At 37.1% G+C, this 20987-nt stretch overlaps 1 protein-coding gene across 4 annotated transcripts; it reads right to left on the bottom strand.

Annotated features, from left to right (window-relative positions):
- Nucleotides 1-456: 456 nt before the first annotated feature.
- sema3ga (sema domain, immunoglobulin domain (Ig), short basic domain, secreted, (semaphorin) 3Ga) lies at nucleotides 457-16071 on the bottom strand. 4 transcript variants are annotated; one of them, XM_016542340.1, is made up of 19 exons: nucleotides 15618-16071; nucleotides 13776-13869; nucleotides 11447-11575; nucleotides 5700-5860; nucleotides 5507-5569; nucleotides 5232-5351; nucleotides 5047-5140; nucleotides 3995-4114; nucleotides 3746-3891; nucleotides 3540-3654; nucleotides 3332-3401; nucleotides 3035-3179; nucleotides 2611-2833; nucleotides 2240-2328; nucleotides 2049-2090; nucleotides 1776-1933; nucleotides 1601-1668; nucleotides 1362-1489; nucleotides 457-1142 (listed from the first exon to the last, which is right to left on the bottom strand). In XM_016542340.1, the coding sequence occupies exons 3-19, from the start codon at nucleotides 11562-11564 to the stop codon at nucleotides 759-761; spliced, it is 2244 nt and encodes a 747-aa protein (XP_016397826.1). In that variant the 5' UTR covers nucleotides 11565-11575; nucleotides 13776-13869; nucleotides 15618-16071; the 3' UTR covers nucleotides 457-758. The 4 variants fall into 4 exon arrangements, with proteins under 4 accessions (XP_016397826.1, XP_016397825.1, XP_016397823.1 ...); XM_016542339.1 differs by lacking the exon at nucleotides 13776-13869; XM_016542337.1 differs by lacking the exon at nucleotides 13776-13869 and having other exon boundaries at nucleotides 11447-11577; nucleotides 15621-16071.
- Between the last annotated feature and the right edge of the window lie 4916 nt (nucleotides 16072-20987).

Raw genomic sequence — 20987 nt, 5'->3', positions numbered from 1 at the left:
AAATTTTTTTTTAAAGTAATTTCCAACTATTTGGAGCCACTGTTCATGAATGTATTAATTCAGTTAATTTGGTTCATTTTGAAAACATTAGTGCTGTCAAACGATTAATCGCATCCAAAATCCAAAAAAGTTTTTGTTTACATACTATACGTGTGTACTGTGTACATTTACTATGTATACATAAATACACATACATGCATGTATACATTTAAGAAAAATATGTTACGTTTATATATTAAATATATTAATATATAATAGAAATTATATGAATATAAATATATACATGTAAATACATGTACATATTTTGAAAATATATACATGCATGTGTGTGTATTTATATATACATAATAAATGTACGCAGTACACACACATATACTATGTAAACAAAAACTTTTATTTTGGATGCGATTAATCACGATTAATCGTTTTACAGCACTAGTAAAAATGCATCGATTTTTAAGTGTCCAACATTTTTACATTTTGAATAATGTAATAATTAAATCATTTTTAATTGTCTAAAAGTATCCAAATAAGTTTTTGGGCCACTGTTCATGAATTATCCGATGCAAGTACATTTAAATGAATACATTTTCATTTTAGGTCTCATTTTAAGTGCATCTTGAACAGTGTAAAAATGTCCATATGGTCCAAAATTGTCCAAATAATTTTTGGTGCCACTGCACAAGTACTAACCTATGCAAGCACACGAACTGCTCGGAGCAAGGTGACAGACAGGTAACTCTCTTTTCTTGTGCTCCTCACTCCCCACTAGCCTTCAGTGCTTCTGTGTGTCTGCGATTTGCACGTTTGGGGAGGTCAGCCTGTGAGTTTCCCCCGGCAGTCAGCTGCTCCCAGTAGGACTGGCAGTACTGCTGAATCAGACGCATTTCTGGCTCCAGCAGGAGCGCTGGGGTAGGAGCTGCAGGGTCCTGGTGACGGCTCCTCGATGCCTCTTCCTCCTCATCAGGGGTGGTGAGGGCTACAGCGATGTCCCGGTCCAGGATGCGCAAGGAAACACGAGCCAGCGTGTGTTTGAAGTTATTTTCTGTGGCCAGGCAATGGTAGAGACCTGCGTCTGCTTTGGTGAGTGTTTTCAGAAGAACCCCCTGAGGAGTCTTAAGAACCTCTCCCTCTCGATTCAGCTGTCAACAAAGAGATGTGTTAATGTTTTTGAAAGACCTCTCAAGCTCAACAAAGTTGCATATATCTCATTAAAATGAACCTAAAAGTTAAATTTTATTAGAAATAAAATAACTTTTCCTTCAGAAATCATTCTAATATGATGATCTGATGCTCAAGACAGATTTATTATTTTTGGCTGGTTGGTTGGTTTGAAATGAAGTAAAAGAATGCAATCATACCACTTTTCGTCTTCCCTCTCTCTGGTAAAGCCATTTGATAGTGGCCTGAGGAGAGCGCGGCACACACTCCAGAAATGTGCTGCTACCCTCCACGCCGAACTGAACTTTCTCCTGCAGTCTCCTCTCCACTAGTAAATACAGAAGATATTACAGTCATATGCTGTGTCCTATTATACAAATAAATCAGAATTAACTCATTATAATCCTACAGACTATTTGTTGATGACTGTTTTTGTTACCTTTAGCGTTGTAGCCCCGGCACTGACGCAACGGGTCACCATGTTTAACATCCTGCCTTCTGCTCCTCCTAAATTAAATAATACAAGATCAAACTCCATGTAATTTTACTGTCCTATTAATTGGGACTCACATAAGCCATTTAAGTGCAGTTTTAAAGAATTCAGGTTCTCTGACCTTTTGGTGGCTTGTGTAAAGGCAGAGCAGTTTTCTCCATCCCAGGCGCAGTAGGGGTCTCTGGCCAGGCAGCAGTCTGAACAGGCCTTTCCATATACTCCACAACGGTGCAAGGACATTTGGGTAAGACCTGCTTCTGAAGATGCATACAGTTGTTGCTGCAAAAAAAAAAAAATGTGTAATGCCGTATTGCTAAATGAAATCATAATTCTATATTTTCTGTAATACATCTTTAAAAATTACACTCTTAAAAGGTATTAAAATATGTCTTACCCTTTTGGCTGATATGTACATTGTTTTGACAGGAGCAGGTGTCTATAAATAGGGAATAGAAAAGCATATAATATTTTCAAATTGGTTGTTTCACACACAGACCTACATATATATACTTAAATGTCATTATTTATTTTTATTATAACATTAAAATGCTGAGGTCTGAAAGATATTTTTAAAAATGTATTTACCCTGAAAACTTCCACTTCCTCTAAAGTGAGCTCTTCCATTGTGGTGGGATCCTTGGGCAAAACTATAACTTTTTGGACTGTACCAAGATCTGTAGGATGACAGAAAAGTGATACACTGTCAACACAATATGTTTAACAAAACCAGAAGGTCTAGTTATGACATTTTGATAAAATGAGGTCTAAAAAATTATTAAAAAAAGAAACATATTCATGGATGAGTTGTTCACAACAAAATCTATAATATGCATTTAGGGCAGAAAGGGAAATTTTTATTTCATGCCGACTTTAACAACTAGGCTACACCACCCCAAGTTTAACAGATTCACGAAGAAACTTAACTAATGTCAGCATTAAATAGATGCCAGACTCACCTGTTCCCAGGAAGAGAACCTCGTATCGGCCATCCACAGCATCCACCTGATCCACAGCAATTGTAGTAAAGCGATAGTCTACACCAGAGCGCACCACCAGAGGGCGCTTGTGAATGGGATACACGGGGTGGTACATGAGCGGATGAGCGCGAATGAAGTTAACCGCTTCATCTGAGAACTCTTTTGTGGACTTGAGACCTGGTGTGAATGTGCCTCCCGGACACTGATATGGAAAACAGAGGGGAAGTCAATCAGACAAATGTACATGCTTCTGGGTTTTAAAGAAAACACCCTTTTATAGCCATAAAGATATCATAGATCCTGTAAGATGATAAGAAACACACAAGCTTATGCAATAACAAATACTGTGGGTGAAATTTCAAAATTTTCATAAAACTCAAGAGAGAAATTGAATGAATCTCACTGTTCCCGGACGAGGATAGGGAATCTTCCCTGTGTATGTAGTCCATTGGTAGTTGTGTCCGTGTTTATGTGCGAAAGGGCCATTAAAGACATTTCGGATGTCAGCCATTGAGTAGACACACACGGCTGAGCCTTTAAACACAGAACTAAGAGACAAAAACAAGACAGATGAGTAAAATATGGCATCCAGAAACAATAAATCATTTCTAAAGTAAAATGAAAACACGAAAAGAAGAATATGAAAAGTCAAAAATTACTATAATTTGACATTCTGTGTTGATCTGAAGGAAATATGTACCCAGAAGTTGAGAAGACGCCATACACCACAGGGCTTCGTTCATCCTGGTTGGGTTGGATAAACACGTCCCCTGGAGAGGATGAGAAAAGCATTTCAAAAGTGTGTCAATACTGAGATATTAAGTATGCATTACTGGAAATACAATAGTATTTGCTATATCTGAAATACTTGGCAGATTTGACACAAAAAGGCTATGAAATAAACTCACTCAGTTCATCAAAGAAGGTTTCCACCCCATCATCGCCCATCACAGAGCACACCAGCCTGGCCTTCAGAAAAGTCGTCCATTTGTTCACAAGTGACTTCTGTCCGCCCTCATCATTCTGTGAATAAACAAAAACAGCTTTTTTTTATTGACTGACAGAACTGTGAACTGCTTCCTGTGCACCTGCAGTTTCTGGTTCCGAGGCTCACCAGGCACACGCGGCCCACTCTGGCCAGCACACTTGGACTCGCTCCTGCCCCTGAGTCCAGACTCTTCTCACGGAAGAAGAAATAGAGTTTGTCGTCGTTCCTCTCGGCACTGTCAGGAATCTGTTTCATGTGAACAAATACAGGTTCTAGGAAATAAACAGAGTGTGCATGTAATGTCCATCCAAATATTTAAAGCAAACTAAAACAGCTGAGCAAATATTTATTGTCAGACTAATTACAATTATTTACCATTCAGCCACCTAGAGTCATACTGCTCTGATCTCACAGCTGGCCGGCTGCCCATGGTCCTGAAGATGCCTGGATCAGTGCTCATGAAGTCCACCGGCACTCCAGCGTACAGGTTTCCATCTGGATGCAGGAGCGGTGAGGAAAAGAAAAATAAATTCATAAGAACAAATGAAACCTACATGTTTCAATTGAATTGTGAAATTTGGTGAGCTGTTGTGTGATGACACATTAGACAGAATATTGACCTTTCGATAAAATCTGCCCTATTGCTGTTGATACTTTGTGCTTTACAGAACATCAGATAAGGATAAATTGTACATTTCATAAACAGAATGGTTTCCAGTGAATTATGCCCATGTTAAAGTGGTAAAATGGATTTTAATTATTTTATTCTGCATATTATGCATTTATATATGGGCTAGAATGAATTGGTGTTGCAAAGCATGTTCCTGTTTTAAGTTATTATTAAATTATGTAAAAACATGATTAGAAACTGCAACTCAAAAGCTTATCACAGTCAGCTATATACCTAAATGAATATGTAAACAAATTAGCACTAAGTTATTAGCAATGATTTACCCTGCAGCAAATGTAGCTGTCCTTACCAATATTATCATTCTGTTATGATTTTGCTCTGTTATGATTCTATTCCATTATGTTATGATTCTGTTATGTTATATGTTCTGTTAAGTTATGATCATATGTTATGTTATTTTGTTATGGTTCTGTAATGTAATGATATGTTATGATGCTGTTATGTTATGAATCTGTTACATAATGAAATGTCATGATTCTTTTGTTATATGTTATGATTTTGATACTTAATGATATGTTATGAGTTTATGACATATTATGATTCTGTTATTTCATTACATGTCATTTTTCTGTTATCTTATTATATGTTTCCGTTAACTTGTGTTATGATTCTGTTATGTTCTGCTGTTTTGGAGATTGTTTGATAATATGGTGAACTGCAACCGCTGCTACAGTAGGATTAGTTAGTGATGTGTTAAAGGATCAATTCCATCAAATCTTCATTAATCGTTTCTTACTAATCAGGGCTGCAACATTCTCCTGGTTTGGATCATAAGAGCATTTTCCCTTTCCAGAGTCCACATATCCAGGAACCAGTCTGAAGAGATAGTCCTGTGAAAATCAGAGCAGGGAAAGCATTGGTTGGGTTAAAGCTGGTTGTGTCTACATCGGAGTATAAACAGTATGTTTATGTGTACTGTACCTCAGCTCTCCATCCTCTGTTGATGAAGGTGCAGATGGGTTTATAAGCTCCTGTGCCACAGGTGTACAGGTGAGTCCTGTTCCACGGCTCAATCAGACGCACAAAGTTAGCACACTCTCCCTGAAAACACACACACACACACAAACAAACCACTGTTAAAACTGATATAGGTCATATTGATACAGTATACACGAGACCAAGAGTCTCACATCTTATTTAGCGAGTCATTTAGTACTAATTAGAGTGGTAGATGACAAGAACTGATGTAAACTCACATGCCTGCCTTTCCCAGTCATCTGACACTCTCCCTTTCTCTGAGCTGGAGCCGGCCAGTGGATCTACAGACATAAAACACCCACTGCATTATGAGAACAATTCACTGACACTTCAATTCTTCTGGGGTCAGCGTTTGGGTGCTAATTGTTATTTTGTTGTGAATGGAATTGATTCATTTGAATCATCACTTACAATGAGAGGCTCTTTGTTGATGTTTTGCATGTCCAGAGAGACCAGATATTCACGGCTGCCCAGGTACAACCGCCCCTGGTCTGGGTCAATGTGCAAGATCCGGTAATCACTGGTGTTGAAGGAAAAACTGAATGGCCTTGCTGTTCGAGTGTCCATAAGTTCTGGTGCACAAAAGAGAAGCACAGGAAATTAAAAAATAATAATAATAAAGAATCCTGTCCTACCTATTTTATATTGGTAATATTATACATCTTTTATATTGGTAAAATGTTTTATTATTATATTTAAAAATTTACATTTACTCCCAAATTGTCAGCAGCCTTAATTTCAGTTGAGAGAGAGAGAGAGAGAGAGAGAGAATTATATGTCTATTTTGAAATATCTCTGGTAAATATAAGTCAGATTACAACTTGTATATGAAATGTGCTAATATTGTTTTAGTTATTAGTTTTCACAAATATAAAAGCAGGCTTAGGCTTGAATCGTATTGTTAGGTCAGCCAATGCAACACTTTCTTTGTGTTTTATCAAGCTGAAATGAATGTAAGAGTGGGTTAAAGAGCTTGAGTCATTTCGAGTGTGTCTGATGAGCTTTTAAGAGCTGAATATTTTAAGCGCTGCCCTACTGGGTGACAGGGTGAGCATTCGAATGTAGCTTAAAACAAGCACACTGTAGCCTTTTACATTGCAAAGTATGTACCAAAACCTGAAACTACAAGCGGAAGACCAATTTGTTAATGAGCTTCGTCATCCTTCCCTGGACGATCATCCGTATGGATGTTTACACACCCATGGAAAAGTTTAAGCACAGGAAATGTGGGCATTTCAATGACGTTGTTATTGTTCTAAAAGTATCTAATATGTTTAAATGTGTGTTTACAGGATGTTCTAGAGTGGGTGCTAAAATAACTGCTAATGATCGGATATCTGATGGACAAGGAACTGGGTGGGCAAAAGGGAAAGGGTTTGTGTACAATCCTGTTCCCCTCTCTTCCCTTTACCGTCAGGAAAGAACACCGGACACGGCACCCCTGCCAAACCTGCAGTGGACCAAAGTGGACGCAGCACAGGGTTCATTACAATCACGGGTGAGAGACGCTGGTACAAAGGTGAGGTTAGTGATAAAACATCCTGCAGGGAGTCTTTGTTGTGAGAAGAATTCAACAGGGACTTAACAAAACACAGTCTCGTGCACTTTCAAACAGATATCAGTTTTAAATATAACAAAACATTAAAATAAAATAAAATATATTTTATATTTATATTTTACCTAAGCTGAAATATAAATTCAGAACCTTTTATTTACCAAAGTGAATAAATTATTAATATTTCTACCAATATTATGTAAAAAAATTAATATTTTAATTACTTTTTTTTTTTTTTTTACCAATTTGCCACAATATCTCTGAATTATAATAATAAATAAATAAAAAGGTAATTTTCAATAACTTGGTCATTTAATCAGCATATCATAATCTGAATAAATTAACAATATCTTTGAATTATACTAATAAATAAATAAATAAATAAATAAAAACGTGATTATTTAATCAGCATATCATAATCTGAATAAATTATTAAATTGATCAACAGCCATAGTAAATTGTTTAATCATAATAGGGTAAGGTTACACACTGGACGCATATAGGGCCATTGTAGAATATCAAGTTCCTTTCACTCTTTCTGCCAGTTTCTTGCAGTGTTCTCAGTCTCTAGTTGGGTACACTTTCTAGAGTTACACAAAGACCTTCCCTCATCTGCAGGCGCCTCCGAAACAAAGACCATCCCGGTGGCAAACAATGAACAATCCATCTCAGATAACAGCAGAAAATAGAGAGGCCAATGAGACAAGTGGATTTTTCCGCCCAGCTATTCTTGATGTGAAGGAGAAGGGTGGTGGCGAGGGTTAATCCTGGAAGGGTGATCTTTCCTGATGGGGGTAAAATACATTGCAATTGAGGAAAATGGGAGGGCAGAAACCTACTGGATCAGAGCCAAAGAGTTTCGGTGGAATTACAGGGACGGGTGATGAAAGACAAGACGAAGCTAACAATAACTAGTTAGATCCAAATTTCTGAGGGCGTATAATTCAGCCCAGTCATCTCTTCAATTAGGTTTTATCAGGGCACAAGCAGGAGGAATATGAGCCCGGGGCAATGGGAAATATGAAACATGAGGTGATTGATATTTGGAACAGCTTTTCTTTCTCATGAATCCTGCTAACATCATTATGAATTTCCTTCAAGGCACTTTTAACCCATCTTGATTGGATTGTTTGTGAAAAACAGAGGGGTCAATTGAATTCTCTAAATCTCAAGTGTCACTGAGAATTGAGGCATCAAACACGGTTTACTGTAAAATAGAAGAACCTCTACTTATTGGTCATGAAGCAGTGAATGTTTCTTTATTGTCATTTGTCAATAACAATCATCAGACCATTTCACGTCCCATCTCAAAAAATGAGGGATGCATCAATATTAAAATTCTGGCTGATAACCAGCATATAACGAACATAAAATTTTTACTATTTTCCCCAAAAAAAACAAAAAACCTGAAAAACAACTGTTTTACAAGTGCAAGTGATTTCAGACATTAAACTATCATGTACAGTGTGAAAATGGATTTACTTAAAGGGATAGTTCACCCAAAAATGAAAACGATATAAATACTGTTCAGTTTCTTGCACAGACCGATCGTTTTGTGTCTTTACACATCAATGTATCGTCACGAGCCGCAGGGTTTAATTTGGATTTGTCTGTGCATGTTTTTTTTTACTCTCATAGATTTTGTTACCATTGCCATGCATTATACGACTGACAGACTGCAAAGGTTGGAGTTAAAAATCATCATATGTGTTCTACTGAAGAAACAAAGTCACCTACATCTTGGATGCCCTGGGGGTAGGCAGATAAACATCAAATTTTCATTTTTGGGTGAACTATCCCTTTAAGACTACATTTAACAATTATTCAATTCTTTGTTTGAAAAGATGAACTTTGAGTGTTAGATAACTGCAAAAGTAATCAAAACATACAAACATGGAAAATAAGCATGCAATATTAACTGATGCTGATAAATTTTGTAAAAAATTATATTATTATCCTAGAACCAATATGGTACCAATATATTGTGCATCTCCACAAACGATAAGATGAGATGAGAAGTTTGAAAGAATACGTTTGTAAATTCAAGAGATTAATCGGTCAATTTCCAAATAGGGTGTAATCTTCAAACAGGTCTTGACACATTGCTCTTGTTCTTTGCGTTTACACACAGCAAAGGAAAATTATTCCTGAAATATCCTTGTCATAATTGCCAAATGACCTAAAAATGACTTCTAAAAATAATAAAATAATAACCGCACCAGAATATTTAAAGAAAGACCAACAAAGGTAGCTTTGAGTGCTAACTCAAGTAAAGTAAAGTCAGCTTTTTATGTAGGTCATAGTTATTGTACCATAGCAAAGAATGAGGCCCCACAGAAATAGCAAACTAAAATGCAGTGACTTGGGGAAAATGCGGCTTTTGGAAAAAGTTGTTTACACTCCGGCTGGTACAACACAAACATATCCAAAATTGTGTTTATATTCTTGTGGGATGCTGTATTTTGATGTTTACCGCTGTTTTTAATCTCAGGGTAGTTTCGCAGGGTTACAATCCCACATACGTGAGAGATGGGCCGCTCTATAATCTTTGGAGTGATTATGTGGGACCTCTCTCCACCTTCAACTTATTCAGATGAAATGCTATATGAAAGGATTCCCCTTAAGTGATTCACACTTTTAATGCCTGTTTACATCAGGTATGTGTTAAGCAGGCCATATTTCAACCTGCTTCAAAATTGTAATTAGAGGGCCTGTGTAACTTGTGGATACCGGTGTATGTATTAGTTGCACTAATGTGCGTATAAAGTAACTACATGCATGTGTATGTGTTTGTCAAGAACAAGGGTGACAGCTTGACAGCTGACAATGACTATAATTGTTCAAAATGACTTTGATTTAGATCTCATATATGCTTTGAAGACGTACAATTATGAGAGGAGGATGCTGGGAAAGAATCTGTGGGAATATCCCTAAACTTCTCCACAACAAGAGTTTTGTGTCAAATTCCCTTTAAAAAGAAAGAGATCAGAATACACAAAAATGTAAACCTCATATATTGAGTTACAGCACTGATTCTTGAGACAGCTATATATGCTGTTAGTTTATATAGTAGTAGCCTACTATTTTTACTGTAAAAATAATCAGTGATTATCAACAGAAATAAATGTAATATGACTTTCTCTTTATCAAAATTATGACCCCCAAAACCACCTATCCTCAAGACAGTAACTCAATACTTTAAATCTAGTTAAAGATAAATATGAATGGAATGTAAATGTCTGTTAATGTGTACTGAGGTAAAGAAAGTAAAAATAAATAATTGTCAATAAATATACTTTTATAAGATGTTCTACATCTATCAATGCAGTGAATTAAAGAAAAAAATGCTCAAAACTTACTACTGCATTTAATGTATTCATGTGAAATGCAAAATATGGTTACTTTGCCATCAGCTGTTGACCCTGTGAGATTTTCTGTCGGACTGTGGTGACAAATTAACAGATTGAACAAAAAATCAGAAACCATCCTGTAGTCTCAATCCTCAATTGACAAATGCTAAGTGATAGCTAAGTAAACATTTCATAAGAAATAGGAAGAAGCAGAAGAAAGACTTCCGAACATATTTTGATTAATCCACAATTACGCTTTGGTACTTCAACTGTTATTTTTGCATTCCTATAGAATGTTTTGTCCGATTAATCTCAAATTACATTTTGTGGTGCACATAACTGAGGAACGTTTCCATTTAATGGTAATTCACAGAGCCCCAGTCACACTACATTGCATTATCTCATCTTAAAATCCAGGAAATTACAAATATTACTGAATTTTTGAACAATAAACAATACACAAGATTCAAGGGTTCTCTGGAATATGCTCCACTGAGGACACCCACCCAGATCCAGCACGTTCCACACCTCATCCGTGCTGACAACAGCCACCATTTGTTTTCAGCCAAGAACTACTTGGCACCGACAAGGAAACTATGCAAACACATGTTTATGTGTGTGTGTGTGCGTACATAATTAGCTATAAAATTGCTCCCTAAATCTGACAAGGCTTTCCTACATCCAAATACATTCTCAACTAGAAACATGATTCATACATAAAATATTGTTGTAAAAATACAAAAGGTGCATTCCAGTTTGCATACTTTTGCACTATTATATGCCGTTTTGTGGTATGAATAGCGTGAGTAGTATATTCACACTGAAAATCCCAACAAGATGTGCAATTTAAATAACTGGGTGATGCACTTATTTAACCAATAAAATATAGAGTGGAATGTTGGGTACCTATTGCACTTAAGCTTTAATTACATAGCAAAGGGGAAGGGGCTATCAGACTCTGATTCTGGAAGACAAACTAGCTGTCTAAATGTCATATGCTAGACAGTAAAATACATAGTGTAGAGCATGTCATTTGGGACACAACTAAAATGTTTTCTTCAAGAGGAAGGGTGTGGGTTATGGTTAGTCTATAGCATTCTGTATATAACTAGCTTTATATAACAACAATAGAAGTCTGGGATGTCCTCATTTACACTAAGTGTGTACGGGCATGTGGGTGTATGCAAAAGAGAAAGAGAGAAGCTGAGTGTTTGAGTATGCATAGACAGGTAATGAATAATGTTTGTTCTCACCTTTAAAAGCCAGGTGTACTCTGGGAGCGGAGCGATGTGTGCAGGCCACTTCAAACACAAACAAAGCCAACAGCAACAGGAGGAGTCTCGTTTCCATTACTCTCATAGTTAGACCCATTCGCAGGCAATCTATACAAACCCACACAAAAGAAAGAAAATAAAACAAGGTAAACATAGGGAGAAAAGCATGAGAGAGGCTAAATTTATCACTGATTTCGACAAAGGAAGAGGCTGAAATGACAAAGGAAGAACAGACGAAGGGCGAGAGGAGGAAAAAATAGCTTGGAAATGAATGAGAGATGAAGAGGAGGAAGAGAGATGGAGACAGTTCGATTTAGACAGACAACAGAAGGAACAGAAAGCAAACATTACTACTGTACTCTACTACTCGGTTGTATATTTAGCTTTGAGTTTTAACAGCCCGACAAATCCCAGCCTGTCACACCTTCCTCTATTCAACTCCATGCAAAGATAGAGGTTTCAGGCCTGCATTAGAGGGTCAGCATTTATGCAACATGGTGTCAGTTTTATTTTAGGAAAAACAGGTGCCGTTAATCATCTTAATCCACCCAGTGCAACTGCACAGACTGATTTGAGAGTTAACAGATTATGAGCATAAGAGCTGTGGTTTGTGACCAGCGTACGAGGGCTGGAACGCATGCAGGAGTGGCATAATAATCACAGATAAAAGAGTAAAGAGTGTCCATGATAAAGAAAAGAAAGAATTTTTATTTATTTATTTTTGAAAATGTAACCTTTGTACTTGTGTTGGTTTCATATGGTTTTGAAAACAAATTAAATATTAAATCTAAATAATTTTAAAATATACTTTTCAAAGTAAAAAAAAAAAACGTATCATTGAGAAACTATTACTACTAAAACAGTAGAACTACTACCATTATATATATATATATATATATATATATATATGTGTGTGTGTGTGTGTGTGTGTGTGTATGGTCCTAGAATCTGATTGGCTGATGAGAGCCGTTTATATATATTAATTCATGAAATCATGAAATAACATTTCTCATATCGTGGTCATATATCACAAACCCCCCATGAGAACCATTGAACCATGAGAAATCTGGTCACCCTAGTTATGGCGGACGCCCAAATCCATTATAACTTTAAAAATAATACTGTTTTTGTGTCAACGTAGTTTTTTAGGCAAGAATGTACTTGTTTAGACTTCAAATATGCATTTTGTTAATAAAGATAATGTCTATTTGAAAATTTGCTTCTATGTTTTCAGAGATGTGAGCTCCAGGGTGTCATCAGCTGTTCAGTGCTCATGAACCCACCGAGCCGTCGGCTCTGATGTCTCTATAGTGGTTAAACATGAGATGTAAATATATTAAAATAGAAAAAAAATTGACCCAGAAATCACTGCTTGTGATTTAGAGCTTATGGGGCCATGTGCCTGGGAAAAACTGGAGGTGGCAAATCACTGGAGCTGCTGCAAAGCCCCGTCACGCTGCTCATTGTTATAACTTGGAAGATCTCGCTGGAGTCCAGGGCTGTGACTGCTGCCTCTTTTAGATCAGTTTCCATCAGGCACTGATCCTGGGCTCCTGTATATGACATCATCAGCTGGCCGGTGATGTATGTGAGTGATGTCAGCACAGCAGGCACTCGCATACTTGGGATTTGTATGTCCATACATTCTCTTTATTGGAGATCCATGATTAAATCAGCTTAAATCCAGATTTTTTATTAGCACTTAGAAGTACTACACAACACATGTGTGTACGCCACAGCTTTGCTCTCGGCTGTTTTGCTTTAAGGCAAAAGTTTTGACACTAGGCAACTCGCTTAATCCCTTTCCACAAACTCACGCGCGTACAAAAACACAAACACTGGTCCAGGCTCGTGCCAGCTGTCACTGGTTCAAATTCACATTCAAAGTGCATCTAGGGGCTTGTCCAGGAATGTACTACATGTCCAAACTGCAAGATGACATAGAGAGAGTGAGAGAGAACTGTAGATTGCATAGAAAAGTTGGTAAATGAGAGCAGAGAGTAAAAAAAAAGGAACTGGAGATGGTTATCTCTCTGTATGTTCATGTAGATGTGTATCATGACTCTGTAGACATCAGACTGGGATCATAGCCACTGTGTTAGTGTTAGACAAGAGCAAAGAGCAAAGAATTATTGGTCTGAAAGCTGCAAATGCACATTTATGATATCGGGTGCTCTTGTGAAGGACTACAAAAACCAACAAATAATTGATATCATATTTTCCAGCTCAAAGCGTCCTCACTTTTGAACCTGATTTCAAAAATCCTCTGATGTTTTACTGTGTTTCACTGGCTCTCATTGAAACTCACACTCTGTGCAAGATCAGATTTGTCTTATGTCTCCTCTCCTTCACATATTCAACAGCATCAGTCACTCAGGTGTTCTTACATGTTGGTTCTGGCACTGATTTGAGGGGAAAGAGTAGGAAGCACAGACTTTAATTCACTCAAATACACACACACAGAGCACTGCTATACATCTAACCTAACAGGATAGACAGATAGATAGATAGACAGACAGACAGACAGACAGCTATAGATAGATAGATATAGCATTTGCATGTCTACATCACTCAAGTAAACTGTTAAGCGACATATTTGCTTATCTTATTAAATCTTGAGTGGAACTTCACAGGTGTAAACTGTTATACTTTCATGTTAGCATGCATTATGTATCAGTCATCCTCTACCGGAATGGCCAGCATATGAATTATGGATGTTCAAGCGCAATCTATGACGTCCATTAAATCCAACTCCAACGTGTCTGTTTTTTCCCCTTTTTTTGTGACTGACAAAATGTCAGGCTTCTGTATCGCTCTTTTTAAAAGACCATATATATATATATATTAGGTATATATATATATATATACAAAAAGGGTATAAAACAATCAAATATTTACAGAACGTCATACAAACTGTAGGGTGATGTTGGAGTGCCACACTAGTTGACAATTATGAACAGATTTGATAGGTCTGAGTTTGCTAAAGTGGGCAGGACATAAACATTTTGCTTCTCATGTTAGTTGTAACTTTTCAATTATAAGCTTTATGTATTTATAGGAAACTTAACAATTAAAATGAAGTAACAATGAATTGTAAGCTGATTATCTCTATAAAAATTTAATCTGCAAAATAACATTATTATTTTATGCAAAACTTTATGAACTGTCATTTAAAGGATTTTGGTCCCTTTCTTTAAAACTGTTCATACTGTATAATACTAAAAGAATCAAGTTCAAGCTTGGGTGTTACATTGTATGAATGCAGTAGCCATACATAAAAATATACTTACACACACAACCACCACACAAACTTATGTCAGTTACAATTTTTTAAATTTCAATTCATACTGCTCTAACACACAAATGTTCTAAAGTATAAACTGTTGAAGCACCCATGCACACATTTAAATTAGAAGATAAAAGAATCCTGACCGAACACACAATGAACTATCTGGAAAATGTGCATGCAGGCTATAATATTTCTGCTCTGGATGCACCCTAAATTCACCAAAGTCAATGTACCCAAATCCTCAAATAGTGCATAAACTAGGGATGCACCGATACCGATACTGGTATCGGTATCGGGCCCGATACTGGTCTCCTGTACTCATACTCGTACTCGTTAAAATGCCCCGATACCAAACGCCGATACCACACCGGGCGAGTACTGGAAAAAGTGGTATCGGTGCATCCCTAGCATAAACCCTAGTTAAATCATTTTATCTCCATAGTAGGCACAATTATTGGATTATATTTTCATTTTCCTCCATGTAACATTAATTAAAATACATTTTAAAACGTAGCATTGTAGTATTTTATTAGCTATATGATAACGACATTTATTGTGATACATAAGGGTATAAAACAATCAAATATTTATATAACACAAATTGCAGGGTGATGTTGGAGTGCTTGTAAAATGTACCTGTAATATTACTGCAAAATGTAAACACTGTTGCTATGATTCGCAGGTTCGCACAAACTTGCATCTTTCTACTGTCATCCAATAAAATAAAATAAAATCCTCTACATTTTTTTATCATGACCAGTGAATTCCCTGTCATCTACCTAAGGCCAAAACACTCTCTTATGACTTTAGGAAGTTTCCGATTGTTTTATCTCGAAAGCGAGAGAAATGCTGTATATTCACCTTGATTCGCTGGTCTTGTGTTTTAGTCGGTCTGTTGCTGCTCCGTGTATTTGGTGTTTTGAGGCGCAGGTGAGATGTTATCGTTACATTCCTAACCGTCTCTGTGAGCACAGCTCGTGCCTTACTGAATTTCTGAAATCCGTCCAAACCCTTCTCATAAAATCATAAGAGCGTTTATAGCTCTAGCCTTTTGAATTCTCACTTTTGGGGCGTGTCAGTCAGTCCAAAAATCGGCGATAAAAGTTGCAGTTTGTGCACGTAATTCCTCAGGATACTTCTAAGCTCTTATCCCCCAGGATACTTCTAAGCTCTTATCTAGACAGTTGATGAGATAAAGGCAACAAAAGTCAAGATGTGTTTTGCAGTTTGCGTGACAATATCTCCAGCGTTTGCCACTTTGAATACAAAACAGAAGATGTGTTCGTCTTCTTGTCACGTAAGCTCCACGCTGCACGTCTCCTGTTGAAAGTCTGCGCGGTGGCAGGTGTTTGGTTTATTCCGCCGGTGAAGCGTCACGGTCCAGCCCCCTCAGCACTGCTCCCAACGAACCGCCTTTAACCCTGAAGAGGTCGGGAAAATGCAGATATGCAACACATAATAGTGGATAATGCCACATTAAATGTTGTTTACATTTAATACATTTTTAGCATATGTATAACATATGTATATATAGTCACACTAGTCCTATATGGGGTAGTATAAACAGTGTTGGGGAAAGTTACCTTTAAAAGTAATGCATTACAATATTGTGTTACTTCCTAAAAAAGTAACTAATTACGTTACTTCGTTGCTTTTTATTGAAAGTAATGCGTTACGTTACTTTTGCGTTACTTTTAAAATATGGGCTGGGCTTGCTTGTTTGCTTTTAATATAAAAAGTTCTATTTTTGGCAAATGTAAAAGCCTTTCACACCAAAAGCCTAAGGCTGAAGGAAATATAAATTCAAATGGGATTAAATACATAAAGGATATTTGTATTATTTAACATATTTAATTATTGCAGCTTTGAGTCATATTCTGAGTTGCTTTTAACTGTTTTTATTAATTTTGAGGAAAACTAAATCAGATATTTTTTTTTTTTGGTGAGTGAGTGAGATGAATTAATGCATGTTCACATTTATTCTAGAACTAAAGCAACATCTTACTCCCGATTTCTCTCAATAAGGGGAAAGGAGAGCTTTCAATCAATAAATGGGAAAAAAGTAACTGGCATTACTTATTTGAAAAAGTAACTCAGATATTTTGTTGTAAATTAAAAAGTAATGCGTTACTTTACTAGTTACTTGAAAAAAGTAATCTGATTACGTAACTCGCGTTACTTGTAATGCGTTACCCCCAAAGACTGAATATAAATATGAAATATGAAACACACAACTATTCAGAGGTCAGAAAAATGCAGATATACAACACGTTGCATAATGCCACATTAAGTGTTGTTTACATTTAATACATTTGAACGTGTGTGTGTGTGTTCAAAATTTCACACTAGTCCTATATGGGGTAAGCTGTCACAGTGATATCATATATAATAATGAAACACACAACTATTCATAAACCAGCAAAACATCAAAAAAAAAATCCAAAAGCCAACATCCAAATATATAATATATATATATATATATATATATATATGCAAAACCGTATGTGTGTGTGTGCTCTCCCTAATTGTTTTTATAATAACTTTATTGACCTAACTTCTTGAATCTTAATTTTAAAAATGTTTTAATCCTGTATAAATAACATTTATTTCATGCCATTGTTCAAAATGTACAAAGGCGCCAGCAGTTCAGCACTGTTGACATGCTGACATTGATATGAAATCGATGTGGTCTATCCTGCCCGTCTGTCTCGCCTCATTAGATGTGCACATCACTAACTGCTGTAAACAGAGTGACAGACAGTTGTCAAGCCGTTGAGCAGGAGACCCACTGCAGTGCATTTGTGGTGGATCTGTTTGTCCCGCCAGAAAGTGTCCTGAAATTCCCAAAGTTCTTTTGTGTCCGGCTGCGTGACTCAAGACGACGGTGGCAAACACAACGGAGGGGGTGGGCTGGGTGAAAGGACGCTCTCTCGCACAAAAAAACTTGCGACTCAGTATTTTGGACACAAAAGGCTCTTGGTGTGTTCTTTCTAGGGCCTCTGACACTCTGGCATGCATTAGGACGCCAGTGCTTAGACTAAATGTGTTGTACATTGCCTTTATATATAATTCAAGAGTCAGTGGAAGGGTGTGTAAAAAGTTTTACCATTTCCTTTTCAGCTGATTAAAAAGACGCTGTGCTTTTCATGACATCACACAATGTGCCCTTTTCTTATACTGCTGCGGATGTGGAGGTGGTTTCTTGTCTTTCTCTCTCTTTGTGGGAGGCATCCTTTATTCTCCTCTGAGAGGAAGTGACTCAAGTCGGCTTTAAGTTCAGGTTTCCGTGTGATTTTCACCCACAATGCAATAAGCCCTACCAGCTTCACTATCTTCCATTCAGCCCCACATTCTCCCACGTCAGAGACACTTTACACAGTCGGCAGTTTTACGACCACATCTACACAAACCACTGAATCACCTAAGAAGCTTAATTGCCTAATATATGAGCTTATTTGGTTTAAGTGCAGTAAAACCTCAACTTGATGAGAAAACACCACACTGGTGAAACAACATGATGTGGCATGTAACAGAAAAAGAACAAGTCAAATAGGTCATGTTTTGAATTGGTACGCACCCTGTTTTAAGTGAAAACACTTTCTTATATTCTAATTTACATGTAACCTTTGTATCTTGCATGAACATGCTGCTATGGCAACTTAAAAGTTGATGACCTACAGCTATATATTTCCCTTTGTTACTAACTTTGACAGACCTTTTGAGTGGCCGTCTCATGTTTGTGAAAGCACAGAATTTGAACTCTATCCTTTGTGTGAAAGAGCACATGATTTATTCTACTTTAAACTTTCATTGATTTGATACAATGTGCATTGTAAAGATTGAAAAAAGCTGTATTTTAATTTTAAAGAGCTCAAATGCATTTGGTCTACAAAGAGCATCACGTTTCATCATACATGGTCAGGAAGTCAGCAGGGTTTTGTCTTTCTTTCTCTGCAGTGTATAAACGGGGATTTGCAGGCTCAAAGCAAGAGTTACAACAACAAATTTATCATCATGAGTACGTGGCGCTCATCAATCCAGGCAGCGCTTCTGTGAAACGCTGTAGGCTATGTGTAAGCGCAGGTTTTGAGTTGGGGAGGGATTCATTTTTTAAAGTAGACTAGTGGGTCAATGACATATAAGAGTTTCCACAATAAAGAGAAGAAAAATCTTTTATGAATGTACTTTCAAATATGGCCTTGATAAGTTCTTAAAATGCACTGTTTGTATTCATGTTGATTTTACATGGTTTATTCATTATTTAAAAAAAAAGTTTTTAAATATATTTTTTCAGGATATTTTATTTGTTTGTTTGTTTTATATGTATGTATGTATATTTATATATTCATATTTATTTATGTGTGTTTATTTAAATTCAAATACATGCATCATGAATTATTAATTCACAAATATTAGATTTGTATAGTCACACCACATTTAACAACTCGAACTAAACTTGTCTTGTCATAAAAAGGTCAGATTATCTGATATTTTATTTAAGAGACTTATTAACCTTAGCACACTGTTTTGAGGGTCCACAGGGGTCCTTTCCCACATATTTTGCCTGTTCATTGGACCCCATAATTTGGTGGACAAAAGGTTTTCAGATAATAAGCAGTTAAGTTGTTTTGTTAAAGTATTTTATCACCTGACATGTTTTACTTTATGATGCAAGAACATATTAAAATGAATTTTAATTCAGAAAACAGTATTGTGCGTATCCTATAAGAGTTAGATGTTAATATCATTAGTAAATATACTGTGCAGCATGATGACGAATTTTTGTAGGCCAACCAAAATGAACCAGTGTGATGCTAACTTATGGTAGCATCACACTGGTTCCCTTGACAAAACAGGTTCCCTTGATTTTTCCATTGGCTTTTGGATTATCACCGGAAGTGTTAAAATGCTAACTCGTTTCCAAGTTTTGGCCTACAAACCTGCCTCGTCCATGCAGCACTCTATTGTATTTTAATGTATTTTCATGTCATTGATGTCATGTCATTGACCCTAGTACCCTCTAACTCCATTAAAACAACATATGTAATTTCCTCACAACAGGATAGATTCCCGCACGAGTCAGTATCCTGGGTACACCTGGTGCTAGTGTAACCCCTCTCCCCCAGGTCCACTCCGCCGCACCTCGTTCTCGCTCCAAGTGGGTCTCCGGCATGGGAGGCGGACGCACTAACAAGGAGGCTAAATGGCTACAGCCACTAGCGTCAGTCGCTAGTGCGTCTCTTGAGATCAGGGGAGTGAGGTTTACCTTGCACAGCACCTACTCGCTGGCCTCCGTTACACTAGCCTCCAAAATGCAGAGAAAAGGAAAGTAAATCCATGGAAAAGTTGAAAAGCTGGAGGGGTGTGGGAGCGTAAAGTACATCTGTCTTAGGAGCTAAATCTGTCAGCACCTTAGCCGCAGCCCACGGGATGCCCAGGATGGATGAGCGTATAAGCGGCCTGCCTCATCAAAGATGGATGCGGTGCCACGAGATTTTGGGATGATAAAAGTCCCACTGAGGTGCCTTTCCTTTTTTTCCAGTACGCTCCAGTTTCATCTTGATTGCAAATGCAATCGCCCGAGGCCCATTCGAAGAATGGGTAATGGGCAATTTATACAAAAGCTGAGAAACACGCACACAGACTGTGTTTACTATAGTCAAAAAGGAAGTATTTTTGATGAAATAACAGAATGCAGAAATAAACAGAATTCAGATATGCATGTATACTCATGTCGCCACAGAGCGAGTCAAAACACATATTGGAAGGCAGACGGGTGGAAAGAGTGCAGGGAACGCCTGAAGGCTGCGACTCCTGCTGCCGCTGGTGATCTTTAAGATAAAAACCATTTATCTGCTTGCCAGGGCTGTCAGAAGTCTGCTAATTAGCTTTACCATTCATCTCTCTCTCTCTTTCCTTCCTTCTGTCTTTCACACTCTTTCCATTCCCTCGCTCCCACCCTCTTCATCACACTCTGTCTCTGTCTCCTTCACTCGCTGACCTTCTTTCTTCTGTTCCGCCAGTTGCTTTTGACTGTTTTAGTATAATTGATTGACCCGCAGTGCATATTTAAATTACTTGACAGATTATTTTATATGACTTTAATATGATCTAATGTTATGGTTTGGTATTATGGATGCTGTATTGGAATCTTTTTTTGAAATTGTAAAGGGTAAAGATGGTTTGAATCAAGATCTCTGTTCTTCACCTATTCTGCCTGACAAAAACAGT

This window comes from Sinocyclocheilus rhinocerous, unplaced genomic scaffold, assembly GCF_001515625.1.
Source record: "Sinocyclocheilus rhinocerous isolate Xijiao unplaced genomic scaffold, SAMN03320098_v1.1 scaffold1600, whole genome shotgun sequence".
In the NCBI taxonomy this organism is placed as follows: Eukaryota; Metazoa; Chordata; class Actinopteri; order Cypriniformes; family Cyprinidae; genus Sinocyclocheilus; species Sinocyclocheilus rhinocerous.
The sequence above is the reverse complement of the archived record's forward strand: the minus strand, read 5'-3'. Positions and strand labels throughout refer to the sequence as shown.

What these genes read in the sequence shown, in the direction of transcription:
- sema3ga (XM_016542340.1), bottom strand. Translation starts at nt 11,564, where the DNA reads ATGGGTCTAACTATGAGAGTAATGGAAACGAGACTCCTCCTGTTGCTG. An exon ending in TGACTCTAGGTGGCTGAATG is followed by an intron (nt 3,892 to 3,994) that starts GTAAATAATTGT and finishes TTTATTTCCTAG; the next exon opens with AACCTGTATTTGTTCACATG. An exon ending in GAGAGGGAAGACGAAAAGTG is followed by an intron (nt 1,143 to 1,361) that starts GTATGATTGCAT and finishes CTTTGTTGACAG; the next exon opens with CTGAATCGAGAGGGAGAGGT.